Source organism: Trichosurus vulpecula, chromosome 8 (genome assembly GCF_011100635.1).
Source record: "Trichosurus vulpecula isolate mTriVul1 chromosome 8, mTriVul1.pri, whole genome shotgun sequence".
NCBI lineage: Eukaryota > Metazoa > Chordata > Mammalia > Diprotodontia > Phalangeridae > Trichosurus > Trichosurus vulpecula.
In genome coordinates, this window is record NC_050580.1 from 144,226,934 (window position 1) to 144,246,061 (window position 19,128).

Consider the following 19,128-nt stretch of genomic DNA (forward strand, 5'->3'; position numbering starts at 1 on the left):
TAACCAGTAAGGAGGGCATTTCATTTCACAAGTTAATGCAGATAGGTTTCTTATCCCAACTCAATGTTAATTGCAGTCTCTCTAGAGGTTGTTTCTATTCTCAGTAATGAGGTAGAACAAGGTCTAGAAAACTATAAGATGACTTTGCCATGAGTTTTTCTCCTTGAAAATAGAGGACAACTAGTATTTTTGACGAGAAAGTCTGTAATGATTTTAAGACAGAATTAAATCAATTCAGCTTTAAATAAGTATAGTACCTTATAGTTTCAGATAACCACTGAAAAATTAGTGCAGATAAAGCATCAATAAATCTAAATTCATACAACAAATAATTAAGTGTCCATTATATTCAAGGCACTATGTTAAAAAGGGATACAGAAGTAAATAAAGTTTAGTGCAAAACCATAAAATTCATCAGAGCCACATTTATTTGCACAATTTATAAGCTCTTTATGTTTTGAAATGTTTGTTTATTGACAACTGTTAAGTTTACACAAAAAGATATTTAAGAAATAAACAAAAAATGAAATAAAAACAAAATGCGTTAAATATCTGGGAGTCAATCTACCATGACATACTCAAGATTTATATAAACACAAGTACAAATTAGAGTGATGTTCATCATTCATGGTTGAACCCCACCAATATAATAATAATGATGTTACCCAAATAACCGATTTAATGCTATACCAAACTATTATTTTTTTAAGTCAAATAAAATCATAAAATTCATTTGGAAAAACAAAATGTTAAGGGAGATGATGAAAAATGATGGTAATTCAGGGGAAATCAACTCTCTAGATATCAAAATATATCTTAAAGTAATATCAAAATTCTTTGATACTGGTTTAAAAAGAATTTTTTGCACTCTATGAGGAATTTATAGAAACATGGGAAGACATGAAATAATATCAGGTAAAGTAAGCAAAATCATTAAAATACATACATAATTATAACAACAAAAATGGAAAGAGATAAAACAAAACTAAACACAGATACAAATGGATACATTTTGTAGCTATCTATGCATACGTTATATATATTCACAGATACCTTAAACAAGATATTTATCTCCTTGCTTATAGCATTTGAAAAGAGGCATGAAAGTTTATACAATCATAAAGTATTTTCTCCCCTTCCCTCTTGCAAAATCAGTGTTAGGGAAATCACAAACCTGTAACAGGAATAATCTTCACACACACTGGAATTTCCCATTGTTCCTTGTAATTAGGTGCGTGATTATTCAACAAGGCAAATAATGATCGACTAGTGAGAGCTATCTGAGGATGATATCTCAATACAAGCTTTTCTGCATTTGGATCTGTACTAATATCCTGAAAACAATGAATATTTCAGTTATTTCTTTGAATAACACATTTCTTTATTAATCAAATGTATATAAAATGCAGAGCAAAGTTTGGGGAAAGGAGTCCCAGGACAATTAACTTAAAAATATCTTAAACCTTTCTGTTGGATGCACAAAAGATAATTTGCATTTATTTAATTTACTTTAAAACATCTTAGGACAACCATTATGTTAAGTGTTACTCACATAATGCATTGCAGCAGCTTTCTGCTCTGGTGTATCAGTAGCTGATGTAGAGTTATAATCTATGGAGAGTTGCAACTCAGCCGGCATCGAGGGAAATGATAATTTTGCAAACTTTACATTACCCTAAATAATATGAGGAAAAATTAATGTCTTACTAGAGTGATGGTGATATAAGTTTTTTCTTAGTAAATCTCCATTTTTCTCATCACTGAAAAACAGAACTGAACTCTAACTTCTTCAACATAGCCAAAGTCTGTTAGTAAATATTCATTAAGCAAAGGTTCTCTATGAAAAGGTAACTGCAAATCAGGAGTACAAATAGTCTTTATGTCTTCATCAGACTGATCCTGCCAGTACTTAGGTCAGGGAAGCAACTCTCAGAAGAAAAAGGTACCCTGAGAATCACTGCAATTCTTACTACAATATCAACTATGATATGGCACCAGTGAAGCAAACATCAAAGACTAAACCCTGTCTTAGTGAGAACAAGGAAAAAACTATTTCTAAGATAGAAAACTCGAAGGAATGGAGAAGGGGGAGAGGCCTCAACAATGGGGCTCAAGCTTCAAGGTTTTACTACAAGGATTCCCTTCATAGGAAGGACTGTGGGAACTACTATGGTAGGGCAAGTCCCCACCTGCCTAATACATGTCACCAGGTTCCTTACTGGAGGATGGGCTAGCATGCTTCTGCCAATGTCTCTTTTTGTGAGTAGGAAAGAGATGTGGATACAAGACAGTATCATGCCAAAATCCTTTCCCATTTCTACATTCTATCTAGCTTCCTCCTCTATCACAGGCAAGTTATGTTAGATTGTGCTGGAACAAAGATTATAATGGGTTCTCAATGCATATTAGATATTTACGCTGAACACTTATCCATTTTAATCAAATCCATAGGACCCCAATGCAAAGACATATGACAAGCTATATCACATTAGCAATAAATATTTGTATAGAGGAAGTGTCATCAAAAATATTAACAAGGACATCAATCAACAATCATTTATTAAGCCCTTAATACGTGCCAGGCATTGTGCTATTCACTGGAGATACAAAAAAATAGTCCCTCTTCTCAAGGAGTTTACAAGGTACAAGAAGAGACAGTATGTAAATAACTTTGTATAAATAAGATTTTTATATATATATATACATACATACATACATATATATATATGTATGTGTGTGTGTATGTGTGCATATAAACATAAAATGAAGTTAACAGAGGGAAGATGCTAACACTAAAGTGAACTGGGAAAGGCTTCTTGCAGAAGGTAGGATTTTAGCCGGGATTTAAAGGAAGCCAGAGAAGCCAGAAAATGAGATAAGGAAGAGAATTGTAGGTATGGAGGGCAGACGATGAAAAGGTCCAATGAAAAACAGACATTTCAATATCTGAAGGGGATGGGGGCAGGGGGGAGAAGAGAGTAGGACAGCATTTATATAACACCTACTATTTGAAAGGCATTGTGCTAAGCTCTTTACAAATATTAACTTCTTCCAATGGTACAGATTGCTATTGATCCATGATTCCTCATCCTGCATAATTCTTGTTCACGTATATCTATAAATTCTCCATCCTGGTTCTACCTACTGTATTGAAAAAAAAAAAACCTCTGGTTTTTTAACATTACTTAGGTATCTGTGCAATATTCAGTCCTACGTATATGTTATCCTTTACAGGATTCCCTACAAGGATGGCCTTGCTTCTTTTTGAATCACAGGAATCACAGACCACTTAGTTATTTTTACACTATTTCTTATACATGGGTCATTTATCATTGGTAATACGTTGCAGTTTCTTTAGGCTTAACATATATCTGTCTTTTTCTCTTTTGTGTTATATGCTAATCTGATTTTTCACAGATTGTGATATTCCAAGATTTGCTAACATATTTGCTAACATTACCAGAAGAGTACAGGTGCCAAAAAAAGATGAATTTTTGTTTCCTGAAGCATCTTGGGATAAGTAAAAGCACTATATATTCCTCTAGCAGCTTTCCAGCCTACTCTTTTCCTCTTATTCAAATCCTGCTTACCATCCATTTGAAGTATCAATCCAATAGAAAGGTACTGATGAACTTGGTCTGTGGGTTATCTAATCAACTATATTGTTATAATACGGAAAACAGGTTTTCTTTATTCATTTTGCTTTTTCCAGTGTGAACTTTTAGACCATACTTTTCTAAGTGATTGTAGCTCTCATCTACAATAAGAAGCATGTGGGGAACTTCACAATCTATAGGAAATCTCTCCTGAATTTGGACTCTGAAGTGGACTAGATGGTGGCAAACATCTCGGGTGAACATACATTGTAGTTCTATGCTTCCCATGACGTTACGAATCAAAGAACAATGAAATATTTATAGTGGCACCTTTTGTGACAGCAAAGAGGTGGAAACAAAATAGACCATCAAAACAAATTGTGGTATATGAATATAATGGAATATTACTGTGATATAAGAAACAACAAACATGACGAATACAGAGAAGCATGTAAAGATTTATATGAACTGATACAAAGTGAAGTAAAGCAGAGCCAAGAAAATAACATATACAATTACCACAACAATGTAAACAGAAAGAACAATCGCTACAAAAAAATGAAACCGAATACTGTGAAATTAAGAACAAGTTTGGCCCCAAAGAAAAGATGTAAGAAAACACACCTTCCCCCATCCTTTAGAAGAAGGAGAGGTCCATGGCAGTGAAATATTGTATCTTATTATTTTCAGTGTGTTAGTTGGTTTTAAGGAAATTTTTCCCTTTTTCAAAAAAAATTTTTGTTATAAGAGATGGCTCTCTGGGAGGAGAGAGGAGGATGGATAAAGAAACATCAGTGATATAAAAACAAGATATATAAATAAAAATCTATTACCTAAAAAAAAAAATCAAAGAACTGTTAAAAGTTTTCCCTGTGATTTTATCTAGCACACTTTGGATGATCTCAACATATATAAGGGGGAGAAAACTTTTGGATCTCTTTAAAGTGAAATTTTGCTCTATTAAAATGTGGAATTCACAGAAGTGAAGGAAAAGCAGAAAGAATCACAAAAAAGCAGAACGGTTCTGAAATTCGTTGTTTTTGTATATTTTATATGAAATGTAAGTAGCATATACTGGATATCCATAGTTACATGTACAATCCTTCTGAGATATGTGGAATGCTCCATTTTGTTTGGCAATACAATCAAACAAAAAAAAATCAAATTTATTTCACGGTAAAAAAAAAAAAAAGTCATTTTATCTTCTATACCTGTCAGCTGTGCAACTATGAAGATATGGTTTGCTACAGGATTTCATTTGTGAAGGGCTAGCTGTTTCCTTCTCATCAAGTATGTCCTTGATATATCACAGACATCATTCTCATAAAAATTTTACAAGATGAAAATAGGCTCTTGCTAATCTTGATTTACTATAAATCACTTTTTTGGAGTGGTAATGCCATTTGTGATTTTAACCAATTATTCAGTATACTGTCCAACTTGAAGCACTCTGAGACTCAATTCTACAATATCTTCTGGCACAGATTTCTTCTGTGTATACTTGATAAGGTCTAGCTACTATTCCTATTTTTGTCTTTCCATTTCTTAATATACACACTGGAAATCTAGATGCTATATTCCAAATGTAGTTTTCTACTGTCACTGATAAAGAAAAGAATTTGTTGCAAAAATGTCAACAGATTTGTTCAGTTTTTCACCAATTAGGCCTTTCTCTAATTTTCATCTTCTCTTAAGATGATCTGGCTTTCTGCTACCTTTTTTCTCTATATCACTTCCTTTTATTTTTTTCAGCCAATACAACTTCAAAATCTTTCACCATCATCCTCTCAGCTCTTGCAAGTTAGTAAATATTTTAAAGCAGTACTGATCCCAGGTAACTTGCCATTCTCCAGTAGCTCTGTTAATGGAACATCACAACCCCAGTGGGCAGTCCCTGGTGGCCTCCCTTCTTTCCTCACCTGCTTTTCAGCTTCCTTTTATGTGCTGTCTTCCCCTATCAGATTGTAAGCTCCTTGAGGGTAAAGACTATCTTTCTTTTTCTTACTGATATCTCCAGCACTTAGCACAGGGGCTGACACATAGTAGGCACTTAATAAATGTGTACTGACTTTAACTGAATCCTCAGAAATGTGTTTCTCCACTTGGCAAGGAGATAAGGTGTTTTCTGGTTGAAGTGGATTCTAAGTTCTTTGGTCTCCTTATTATAGTGACTGCTTTCTAAGTAGCACATGAATAACTAGAAAAAAGGTGGATCAACCATATAGTGAGAATTAAAGTGAGACATGCAACTGCTCCTAAGATATCTGGAATTTTTATAAATGTTTACAAGCAATATACATAGTAATGTGTTGACAGATAATCCACAGGGGGGAAGAGATGCCCATATTGATAAAATCAGTGATCCATTCAAGTACTGAAAAAAAAATCTTATTATCACATCAAAACCCTCTCAAAATATAAGATGAAGTCTATGTTCAATGCATGGAAATTTTTTTTTCAAAAAGCACAGTATTAATACTTGAAGTACAAATATACTTTACCAATGCAAGGACAGTTTTTTCTAATTTTAATCCCATCTCTGTTCTAGTTGGGAGGAATCCCATTAAGCTAGTGATTTCATGGAGTGAGTAGATTTCAGGATACTTTTTCACTTGTTCAACTGAAGCACTTAAAAATTGCTACAAGAAAAAAAGAAGAATCAGCATGCATAATATTTTTCTGACAATGTCACAAAAACTAAATCTACTTGCATGATTACTTCAGGTATAAAATAATAAAGCAAAGTATGGGTGTAACTACACATAATTCCAAATAAGATATAATTAATGTGAAAATAGTCATATTATTCATCAACATTCTGAATATTTTTATCTTAATTTATCTGTTCATGTCTAATTTCTCAATATAATGAAAATAAATTTTAGCTGAATTGCTTAAAATAGACTCAACAAAACTAAAATAAACATGCATATGAAAATCTAAAACAAACAAAAAACTGTTATTCAGGCTGCTGATGAAATAAAAAAATTATTATAATAATCTTTCCACTGGCTACTGAGACAATTAGATAAATTAATGGAATTTAAAACTGTAACTTTAAAAGATAACAAAACTCCATGAAATGATTTAAACCCCTTCAAATTATGTTATTGAAAGTATCAAAAACAGGGAGATTTTTTTTTAATTTTTAAAATTTTTTTCCAATTTCATTTTAAAATAATTTTTAACATTCTTTTTTTTAAATTTTGAGTTTCAAATTCTCTTCCTCCCTCTCTCTACACTGAGAAGGCAAGCAACATGATACAGATATATATGTGCAGTCACACAAAATATATCCCCATATTAGTCATGTTCTGAAAGAAAACACAGACCAAAAAAAAAAAAACCTAAGAAAAATTTTAAAAAGCATGCTTTGATCTGCATTCAGACTCCATCAGTTCTTTCTTGGGAGACACACACCATTTTTCATCATGAGTCCTTTGGAAATGTCTTAAATCACTGTACTGCTAAGAATGTGCTAAGTCATTCACAGTTGCTCATCATGCAATATTACTGTTACTGTGTACAGTGTTCTACTGGTTCTGCTCACTTCACTTTGCATCAGTTCATTTAAGTCTTTCTCCTGCTCACCATTTCTTATATCATAATTGTATTACATCATAATCATAAACAACTTGTTTAACCATTCCCCAACTGATGGGCATCCCCTCAATTTCCAATTCTTTGGTGAGATGTTATATTTAATTTTGGCTGCAAGGATCATTTCCCCTTCAAACTGCTAGCAAAAGATTAAAGAAACTTGGAAATTTAATTATGGAAAAAGTTGAAATGCATAGTTTTACTTTTAAAATCCACATTAATTGTGATAACAAATAAGTGATTAAGGAAACAAAGAATTTACTTTCTTTGGTAATTGCACTACCTTCCAATTTCAGGACTCTTAATCACAAATACTTTCTCCACCTGCTAAAAGAGAACCTTTTTGAACCTAATTTAATCAAAAAAGTAGTCTAATTTGTATAAATGAGGTTTGGGTTTTATTTATTTTGTTCCTGATTTTTATTGTTATCTTTTGTTTTTACTTCACCTTTTATTTCTAAATGTATCCTTTCTGTCTCATCTTTCTAGAGAGCCATCCTTTGTAACAATGAATAAAAGAGGGGGAAGAAAGCGGTTTAGTACAACTGAACAACACTATTTCTGATGGTAATGGTCCTAAACCACCCTGCCTACAAAGAAAAGAGGTAGATTTCCTCCTCTCTTCTTCCTGCCCTAGCTTGTTCATGACAATCACAGAACACTTTTTACTTTTGTTGAAGTCATACTGCATATTACTTTCCTAATAATTTTTACTTCCTTTTGCATCAAGTTATGTCTTCTCATGCTTCTCTGAAGTCTTCATATTCACCATTTCTCAGGGAACAGTAATATTATATTACACGCAATTACAATTTGTTCAGCCATTCCCCAGTTGATGACCATATGCTTTGCTTTCAGTTCTTTACATCTAAAAAAGTTCTGCTATAAATATTTTGGTGTCTACAGGACATTTCTATCTTTGATGTCCTTGGAACACATGTCTAATAATGGGATCTACAGGGCAAAGGGTTTTGGACATTTTAGTAATTTTCTGAGTATTAATTCCTAATTGCTTTCCAGAATATTTAGACCTTTTTTCTAAACAATAACTTATATGCATGAGAAAACTGATTTCATCACTTAGTCTTGATAATTTTATTTATTGACTTTTCTCATGCTTGTTCGAAGTGTTTGGAACTTGAATAATCTGCTTACCCCAGGTTTTAAGTTTTGTTTTTTTGCAGAAATATGTCAGATGTCTTCTTTTGGTGGAATGGTCAACTTCTGTTGAGGATAAGGCACTGGTTTGCACGATATGTTACATAGGATTGCAGCCTGATCTCCTCTGTTTTTTTCATAAATGCAGAACAGCAATGTTATTCAACTTGTTTTTCTTCATATGTCTTTCTTTTGGTTACTTGCAAAGTTTATTGTTTGTTACTGAAATAGTGAAATGTGACCACTTTACATCTTGGAGTTTGAAGTTCAGGGTATTTTTCTAGCAAAAACCTGTAGATTCTCTCAAGCTAAGCTTTATTATCTATATTCAGAAGTTCTAATCTAGGCAACCTTCTTATACTATTTCCTGCATTGTGGAACAGAGGTTCTCTTATTTGTCAAGTTCTTTTGGGAGACCCTGTAATTCTGAAGTTACCTTTGTGCATCCTGTCTTCAAGGTCAACAGTGGGTTTGCCTTAGAGCTTCTACTTTAGATTTTCCATCATGCATTCAATTTTTGTTTTAGGTTTTTGAATTCTATGTTGAAAGCTCTGATTTCCAACTTAAATTCAGTCCTAATTTCTTCTTCTAAGAGTTTTGCTTCTCTTTTCAATCATTCTAGAATTCTTGCTATTGTTCCAGGATCTCTACGGAGTCCACAATTCTCTTTTTCATCAAGTAACATTGATTCATTTTCTTTTACATTATGCTTATTCAATGTGTTTTGGCTTCACTTTTTAAGATCACCTCCATATTGTTTTCCTTTCTTTGTACATTTTTATTCAGGTATTCTTCCCTTATCTTTTTTTGGTCTTTAAGCTTTTCTCTTCCTGGTTTTGGAATTCCTGCTCATTCTCTGGTCCCTGCCCTTTCTACTGCTGCACAGATAAATGACAGGACTATTGTGAAGCCTCAGCTTTCTCAGGTTTGGAGACAGGATTCACTGGGCCTAAGTCTGTACCCTAAGCAACCTCTTGGGGGAGGGGACTGGCCCCAGCCAGGCTTCCAGTGCCCTTTCCCTCATGACCTATGCAAATTACAGTTCCTTTTCCTCATATCCAAGAGGTTTTTGCTCTTTGTTTTTGTATCATTGCACCACTTTAACAGGCTGGTGAAGCTTATGTACCTTCTTAGAATGATGTTTTAAATGCATGAAAAAGATTACAAAAGAAATTACATTTATCAAATATTATATTTAATTAATAATATATATCACAAATAATATATTTATTAATAAGAAAAAGTTCAGGGATCCAGGTTAAGACCCCCTATCCCAGTATACAGTTGGGAACATCACTACATTCTCCATCAATGTCTTCTTTCACCATACAGATGGGGCAGAATCAGAGTCTGCTATTTCCTACAGAATTGTGGAGTTGGGCTTCAGGAAGTCACTGCTACGAGAGCCCTATAGCTGAAACCCAAGTCATAAAGCAAGCAGGCTTGCTTGTACTCTTTACTGTGGACATGCAGAGTTAGATGGAGATAGGGAAGGTGGATGGGAACTGTAAATGCTAACATTCTTGAGGCTTTTTACACCTTCCCTTTCCAAAGGCAACATAGCATAGTGGACAGAAAGCCAGACCTGGGTTCCAGTCCTACCTCCAACACATCCTGGCTGTATGACCCTGGGCAAGACATTGAACCTGTATTCTAGGCAATTCTCTAAGACTCTGAGATGCAGAGAAGTTGCTATCCTGCATTGAGAGATACAGTTTTATCATCCAAGAGTTTTCTACATCAATGAACTAACAGATCTAGCCCCTATCTTTTTTTTTAAATTATCTTTACATCTTAGATAGGGGTTGTGCATTCTTATCTTGTGGAATCAGCAACAGTACTCAACATCTAGAATATAATTCCTTTCTTTTGAAGTTGTGAGGTTGAAGAAATTTGCAGAAAATAACCACTTCACTATTTTGCCAGTTATATGATCCTGACAGACACTACTTTTTCAAAGCTTCATTAAAAATATGTTTTATGAGAGTTTGGGGGCAGAGCCAAGATGGCGGCTGGAAAGCAGGGACTAGCTTGAGCTCCCCGCCAAGTCCCTCCAAAAACCTATAAAAAATGGCTCTGAACCAATTCTAGAACTGCAGAACCCACAAAATAGCAGAGAGAAGCAGGGCTCCAGCCCAGGACACCAGGACAGCCTGGGTGGTCTCTGGGTAAGGTCTATCCTTCACGGAGCTGGGAGTGGAGCAGAGCAGACCCAGCGTGGGCGGTGCGGACCAACCAGAGCAGAAGCCTGGCAGATCGTGCCCTACTGCCCTGAATCAGTGAGCTGCAGCAGTTACCAGACTTCTCAACCCACAAACACCAAAGACAACAGAGAAGGTTAGTGGGAAAAGCTGCTGGAGACAGAGTGAAAAAAGGAGTTCGAGGTTCGGCCACCGCCCCAGGGGCAGCAGAGGTGGGGCAGCGACAGAACTATAGCTGCAGTTGCTTCTGACCCCAGGCCCACCTGGTGGAAGGAATTAAGTGGCAGATCAGAGCAGGAGTGAAGAGCCTGCTGAAGATCTAAGTCCAGTCCGGGCTGGGGGTTCTTGGGGAAGGAGGACTGCTGATGTGGCAGAGCTTGGAACATAGTTCTCTTAACTCTACAAGCAGTCACACCCCACTGAAAAACTCAAGGGTCAAGTTAGTTGGGTGGGAATACAGCCAGGCAGTGAAAACGCACCCAGATTCAGTCTCAGACTTTGGAATCTTTCTTTGGTGACAAAGAAGACCAAAACATACAGCCAGAAGAAGTCAACAAAGTCAAAGAGCCTACATCCAAAGCCTCCAAGAAAAACATGAACTGGTCTCAGGCCATGGAAGAGCTCAAAAAGGATTTGGAAAAGCAAGTTAGAGAAGTAGAGGAAAACTTGGGAAGAGAAATGAGAAGGATGCGAGAAAACCATAAAAACAAGTCAATGACTTGCTAAAGGAGACCCAAAAAGATACTGAAAAATATACTGAAGAAAACAACACCTTAAAAAATAGACTAACTCAAATGGCAAAAGAGCTCCAAAAAGCCAATGAAGAGAAGAATGCCTTGAAAGGCAGAATTAGCCAAATGGAAAAGGAGGTCCAAAAGACCACTGAAGAAAATACTACCTTAAAAATTATATTGGAGCAAGTGGAAGCTAGTGACTTTATGAGAAATCAAGATATTATAAAACAGAACCAAAGGAATGAAAAAGTGGAAGACAATGTGAAATATCTCATTGGAAAAACCACTGACCTGGAAAATAGATCCAGGAGAGAGAATTTAAAAATTATTGGACTACCTGAAAGCCATGATCAAAAAAAGAGCCTAGATATCATCTTTCAAGAAATTATCAAGGAGAAGTGCCCTGATGTTCTAGACACAGAGGGTAAAATAGAAATTGAAAGAATCCATCGATTGCCTCCTTAAATAGATCCCGAAAAGAAAACTCCTAGGAATATTGTCACCAAATTCCAGAGGTCCCAGATCAAGGAGAAAATACTTCAAGCAGCCAGAAAGAAACAATTTGAGTATTGTGGAAACACAATCAGAATAACCCAAGATCTAGCAGCTTTTACATTAAGAGATCAAAGGGCTTGGAATACGATATTCTGGAGGTCAATGGAGCTAGGATTAAAACCAAGAATCACCTACCCAGCAAAACTGAGTATCATGCTCCAAGGCAAAATATGGACTTTCAATAAAATAGAGGACTTTCAAGCTTTCTCAGTGAAAAGACCAGAGCTGAATAGAAAATTTGACTTTCAAACACAAGAATCAAGAGAAGCTTGAAAAGGTAATCAAGAAAAAGAACAAGAAAAAGAAATGCAAGGGACTTACTAAAGTTGAACTGTTTTGTTTACATTCCTACATGGAAAGATGATGTGTATGATTCATGAGACCTCAGTATTAGGGTAGTTGAAGGGAATATGCGCATATATATATATATATATATATATGTGTGTGTGTGTGTGTGTATATACATATATATGTTTATGTATATATATGTCTACGTGAATGTGTATGTATGTATATATGTATGTGCATATATATATATATAGAGAGAGAGAGAGAGCGAGCAGGCACAGGGTGAGTTGAAGATGAAGGGAAGATATCTAAAAGAAACAAAATCGAATTAAGGGATGAGAGGGGAATATATTGAAAGAGGGAGATAGGGAGAGACAGAATGGGGTAAACTATCTCGCATAAAAGTGGAAAGAAAAAGCAGTTCTGTAGGAAGAGAAGAGAAGGCAGGTGAGGGGGAATAGGGGAATCTTGCTCTCATCAGATTTGACCTGAGGAGGGAATACCATACATACTCAATTGGGTATCTTACCCCACAGGAAAAAAGGAGGAAGAAGATAAAAAAAAAGGGGGGGATGATAGAAGGGAGGGCAGATGGGGGTCGAGGTAATCAAAAACAAACACTTTCGAAAGGGGACAGGGTCAAGGGAGAAAATTCAATAAAGGGGGATAGGTTAGGAAGGAGCAAAATATAGTTAGTTTTTCACAACATGAGAATTGTGGAAGGCTCATACATAATGATACACATGTGGCCTATGTTGAATTGCTTGACTTCTTAGGTAGGGTGGGTGGGAAGGGAAGAGGGGAGAGAATTTGGAACTCAAAGTTTCAAAAACAGATGTTCAAAAACAAACAAAAAAAAGTTTTTGCATGCAACTAGAAAATAAGATACACAGGCAATGGGGCATAGAAATTTATCTTGCCCTACAAGAAAGGAAGGGAAAAGGGGATGGGAGGGGAGTGGGGTGACAGAAGGGAGGGCTGACTAGGGAACAGGGCAACCAGAATATACACCATCTTGGAGTGGCGGAGGGAGGGTAGATATGGGGAGAAAATTTATAATTCAAATTCTTGTGAAAATCAATGCTGAAAACTAAACATATTAAATAAAAATAAAAGAGAAAAAAATTTAAAAAAATATGTTTTATGTTCAGCAAATTGGGACCGTCCAGGAAAATTGAGAATGTAGCTGCTCCATCAGACATTCTATGTTATGTACTAATCTACTGAGAGAAATGATTATTGATAACCAATCATTTGGGGAGATCCAGAATCCACCCCTTTTTATGATGTCTTAATTTTTAAAAGTTCAGTCTCTTGAAGAACATTGCTGATAATGAGATTGGACTAACTTTCTTGTTGAGACTCCACCAAGGTGGAGTAGCCATTGAATTCTGCTCAGGCTTGGGTGGGGCATAAATTCTTTGAATAGACTGCCCACAACTGGGGGTAGTCTGGGTATAGAGATAGTCTTTCTCAGTCCAAGAGTGACATGATGTCACTCTCAGCCCCTCATTGTGATTAGTTCTCTCATTATTAACCAATCACCCAGGGGAACACCTACTCTTCAAAGGGTATATAAACTATGACCCCACTGCCATGATTGTCTTTTGGTCTAAGACAGCCAGCCAAATGACCATCCTTTTATTAATAAATGTGGTAGGCTTATTAATAAAATGATTAACTTACCAAGAAACTATGTCTCTTTTTAATTGCCATATTATCTAAATTAAAGTCCTTCCATATTAGGAAGACCTTGGTAATGAAAAACAAAGTCTTTTAGGGAATCTAAAATTATTAAAAACAAACGTCTTGTTTCAAAAACAATGCATCTAAAAACAAAAGAGAGCTAAAGTTTTCAATACGAGTCTCTAAAAAATCATACTTTGGCAATAATTTTATTAAAAACACCTTCCCTACTCAATATTGCTAACAAAATAATTATTGCTAGCTTATTCCACATATGAAAAAATGGACTAGATACTGCATTATGAAAGCCATGTTTAGATCCCATAAAACAAGAATCATAAAACTTCCTACATTTTAGTTCACATGCAAAAAATAAATTCTCATAATTCTTTTGTAAGCTTTGTTTTTTCTTTAAAAAAAAGTTTTCCTATCTTATTTTTATATCAGCTGTATTTCCATATATATCCTCCCCTCTCTAGAAAATCATTCTCTTATAATAAAATGAAAAAGAGGAGAAAAAAAAGTTGAGAAAAACCTAATCAACATACATCAATCAAGTCAGTCAGTATATACAATGTTTTATACCCATTGTCCCTTGCCTCTGCAAAGGGGAAAGGAGGTATATTTTCTCAGCTCTTTTTAGTATAAAATAAAATGCACAGGATTACAAAGAAACTAAACTTGGTTATTTTAACCCTTATATTATTTCTTTTTTCTGTTTTTGCTTTTCCCATTTATTTTATTGTTTTCCCGGTTCTGCTTCCTTCATTTTGTACCAGTTTACAAAAGTCTCTCCATGTTTCTCTGAACTCTTCATAGTCTTGGTTTCTTTTTTTTTTTTTCTGGAGGTGGGAAGGCAAGGCAACACAGCCAGTAAGCGTGTCAAGTGTCTGAGGCTGCATTTGAACTCAGGTCCTCCTGACTCCAGGGCAGGTTCTCTACTCACTGGGACACCTAGCTGCCCCAGTTTTCATTTCTTATGCAATAGTAATACAATACACCTAAAGTACTCTCTATTTGTTTATCCATTCCCCAATGAGTAAGCATTTTGGTTCTACTTCTTTGCTATACAAAAAGTGCTGATGCAAACATTCTAGTGTATATGGGCTCTTTCTTTCCATCTTTTAACTTCTTTGACTATAATACCTCACAGTGGAGCATTTGGTCACTTTTTTTTAAGATAATTGAAAAATGCTTCAGTTGATCAATTTTAAATAATGAAAGGTACATTTCAGATATGATAACGTATTTGTGGGTAAAACTATAAAAATCCATGAAACTGTAAGTAGCACTTAACATTTGCTGGATGACTGACATATTAATACTTAACATGCTAGGGTAATAATCTCCATAGTTAGCTAGTTAATTTGATCAAATAGCCAAAAATCACTTGATATGTTAAGTTTTACATATGTTTACATATGATGTGGCAAATACTAAAGTTAATGTACTGTCCTGTCTAGTTTGCTGTACTGTGCTTTCCTGACTAGTGACTTCAGCACCCTGCCTAACCTTGCAAAAGGAGCAAATTTAGGCTTGACGTAAAGAAAATCTTAACAATCAGTACTATCTCAAAAGTAGAATGAGCTGTCTCAGTGTTGAGGGTTTGGGAGATAAAGTCCAGGAACCCCAAGACTGGAGTTCCCAGACAGGGTAGTTGAGGGGGAGTACCCCACGAGGACCTGAGTACTGGAGAGGGTCGGGGCTGTCTGGAACGAATTCGCGGACTCAAGCATTCTTTAAGTCAAAGTGGCAAAGATTTATTACGCTTTTCAGCGGGCAAGAGTTCTTAGGGACCCTGCAACCTTACGGGGTGGAGGTAAAGTTTTTATAGGATATTTGATGGTAAAACATGTGCCAAATATGTTAATTAGGTGATTTGGGGTAGAATTAGGGAGTGGTTAAGGGGTGGTCAGTTCTTAAAGGAACATGCACTTTTTGTATCTACTGCGCAGGTATCTTACCCAGAGTTCACTGGGAAACAGCCCTAGGTGGGGGCTACATGGAGGTGTGTTTTTAGGCCTGAAACGTCACTAAGTCAACTAATGGTCAGGGCTGACTGGGAAATACCAGGCTGCTTCCATCAGTGTCTTGCTAGACAAGAAGAATGTAAAAGAGTATATATATGTCTGGGTCTAGCATGCATATGATAGAGGTCAGTGAGTAGTAAATATCTCTATGGACCAGTACACAGCCAGTTCAGCACGTATACAGGGAGTACAAACTAATAAATTCTATAAGTACAGCTGGCCACAGTATCAGGAGGAGAGAGAAATGTTTTGTTAAGGCATGCTGTCCTGCTTTGCTAGGACCAATGTTTTGAAGCAAGGGAGAAATATCATTTTCAAACTGGATGTGATTTTGGAACTAGGGTCCAAGCACAGGCACCCAGCACCCCATCATCAGGAGATGGTGGAATCTCCTTCACTGAATTTCTTCTAGCATCGAGGAGAACTGGCAGAGAAAACTCTTTTCAAGGCATATGTTGGACTAGATGGCCACGAGATCCCTTCCAACTCTGAAATTCTGTAATTCTATGACTAGTACTGCTTAAGACATTTTTACCTGTACAATACATTAAAGAATAAAAGAAAGGAAATGTCAATAGATTGAATTTCTGAATTGAAAGTATATTTGCAAATGAACTAAAGTAGATTAATCATGAATCACTAAAGCTGGAAGGGACTTTATCTCAAAGGCCATTTAACCCAACCCCCTCATTCTACCTGAGGAAACCTGTGAAGCCCAGGGAAGTTATTTGTCTACAGTCACACAAGTAGTAAGAATCAAAAAGACAATCTGAACCCAGGTCCTTTGATTCTAGAGGGACTTGTTCTACTCTAACATGCTGCTTCCTACATGCAAAGACATTTTAGAATCTGCTGCATACTAAGGGCAAATACATTTTTGAAATATTGTTGAATATTACTGTTCAATTTCCATAAATGATATTATCTACAAACATTACTATTCTTTACCTTTGTAAATACAAGTGCTTCATCTGAAAGCATATCATAATCCTGACTGCAACTCTTTGCAGCATTCTGAAGAAACTTTAAAAATTCAGCAACTTCATCATTTATACATTTCTTCATGTCCTAAAGGGAAAAGAAAAAAAAAATGAGCTAAGGTATAATAATCATTTGAGTGAGGACTCTGATAATAATTATTTAGGCTGAAGTGTTATTGCAAATCTACTATGATACTTGGCAACACATGGAGGATTAATGAAGTGTTTTAGCAACTTTAAAAATGTCCAATAATCCGTTTTAGCATTTTTCTAATTTCATTATTGCATTATGTTCATTAAATAAATGTTTATATATATACACTGATAAAAATGAATGGGTTCAAACTTTTAACTAAATATTTTTAAACAAACCATTGTGCTTAAAGTTATTTTATTATGGCAATCTAAGGGCTAATAGGTACAGAAAATAAAGAGATATCCATAAATTTTCTTTAAAAACAAAATGTTTAAAAATAATTTGAATTAATGACTTCCTCAAAAAATTCAACATCAACACTTCATTCAAAATTTAAATGTAATAAGAATCTGATTTCCTTGGACTAATTTAGAATTTGTTACATGGTAATAAAGGAGCTATCTTCAATACCTTTTAAAAAGTCTGCTACAAAAATAATTTTTTTTTTGGTTTTTTGGCAGGGCAATTGGGGTTAAGTGACTTGCCCAAGGTCACACAGCTAGTACATGTGTCAAGTGTCTGAGGCTGGATTTGAACTCAGGTCCTCCTGACTCCAGGGCCAATGCTCTACTCACTGTGCCACCTAGCTGCCCCCTACAAAAATAATTTAAGCAATATTTATATAATAATTTTTACCTGTGACTACTGTTCAAACACTAAAGAAACATCTATTTACATCAGATTTATTGCAAGGTCAATAATACTTGGGCTGATGTACTAAAATAAGTTATTCTTATCTATTTGCCACTACTAGGCTAAATTCAGTTAGCACATTTTCAGTCTAAGCCGTATACCTGAAACAAATAGTACGGCACATAAAACGCCCTATAATTCAGACTCTTCATTTAGTCAGTTTGGCTTATTTAACCTGAGTTTTCAATCAAGTTTCTGAAATCTTTTGTCTCTTCACCATAATTATTTTAAATTATTTATCACTAAAACACAATTTGTTGTTCAGTGATGCCTGACTCTATGTGATCCCATAGACTTCGTCTATGAGATACTGAAGTGGTTTGTCATTACTTTCTCCAGTGTGTTCCCATTTTGAAGATGAGGAACTGAGGCAAACAGGAGTTAAGTGACTTGCCCAGGGATGAAGCTAAAGGCTAGATTTGAACTCAGATCTTCCTTACTCCAGACCTGATGCTTTATCCACTGTAATCTCCTAGCTGCCTCCCAAATACAGCAATCTATATTACCTTTTAAAGAGTGAAAACTGTCCTTTTATTGAGTCTGCATTATGAAACATATAATCAGAAATTGGGGAACCCAGAAAAAGCCCTCTAACTCTCAAATTACTAGACCTGGCAGAAATGAGAATAAGTTCATCTCTGGAGTAGGAATAAGGAGGCAAATCCTATTTCAACTACTAAAACAATGCACAAATGCAAAATAAAGGGAGGCTCATTATAACGTATCTTAGCCATTTCCTTAGCAATTATAACTTACTGACTACCTGAATAAAGCAGGAATTAAAGAAAAACACAGGCAAAGAAATCCTAGCCCTCAAAGAATTTACAAACTATAGGACTGGAAGTTCTATGAAAGCAGACACCATGCCTTGTCTTTGTATTCCTTAGGTACCTAGTTAAGCACCCCGTACACACAATAAGCTTCAATACTTCCAAAGGTCTTCATCAGTTGTATCTTCTGTTGATGGTTTTATAACTTCTTTGGCCAAGAAGACCACCTATTATTTGTGGGAGATGATAAGCTTCTCTTAATTTTGTTATGCTGGTCAGCAGATAAAATGAATAGTCCATCACTGCAATCACGTCTGAAGCCTTTCCAGCTTGTTAGGACTGGCTAGAACACATGGCCCTCTGATACAGCCTTTACAACCCCAAGCCAGAAGGAGGCATGGATCATGAAATCATAGATTTAGAACAGGAAGAGCCTTAGAGATCCGAGACCAGCTATCTTATTTTACAGATAAGGAAAGTGAAGCCCACAGAGAAGTGACTGAACCCAGTCACACAGCAAAACAGTGTCTGAGAAAGGATTCAAAACCAGTTCTTGCTCATTAAAGGATAGCCTTAAAAGTACTACAAGAAGTATATTATTTCTGATGAAAACACACATAACAACAATTTTCATCTAGTGC

The 19,128-nt window shown here is 35.5% G+C and overlaps 1 protein-coding gene across 1 annotated transcript in view; it reads right to left on the reverse strand.

Moving 5' to 3' along the window:
* Positions 1-19,128, reverse strand: part of ICE2 (interactor of little elongation complex ELL subunit 2) — a 60,248-nt gene that overhangs the window by 30,759 nt on the left and 10,361 nt on the right. Inside the window, exons 5-8 of the mRNA XM_036736349.1 lie at positions 16,797-16,916; positions 6,098-6,235; positions 1,553-1,675; positions 1,175-1,334 (exon numbers count right to left, since the gene is read on the reverse strand). Of these exons, the coding sequence (XP_036592244.1) occupies positions 1,175-1,334; positions 1,553-1,675; positions 6,098-6,235; positions 16,797-16,916 (541 nt within the window). The remainder of the gene's footprint in view (positions 1-1,174; positions 1,335-1,552; positions 1,676-6,097; positions 6,236-16,796; positions 16,917-19,128) is intronic.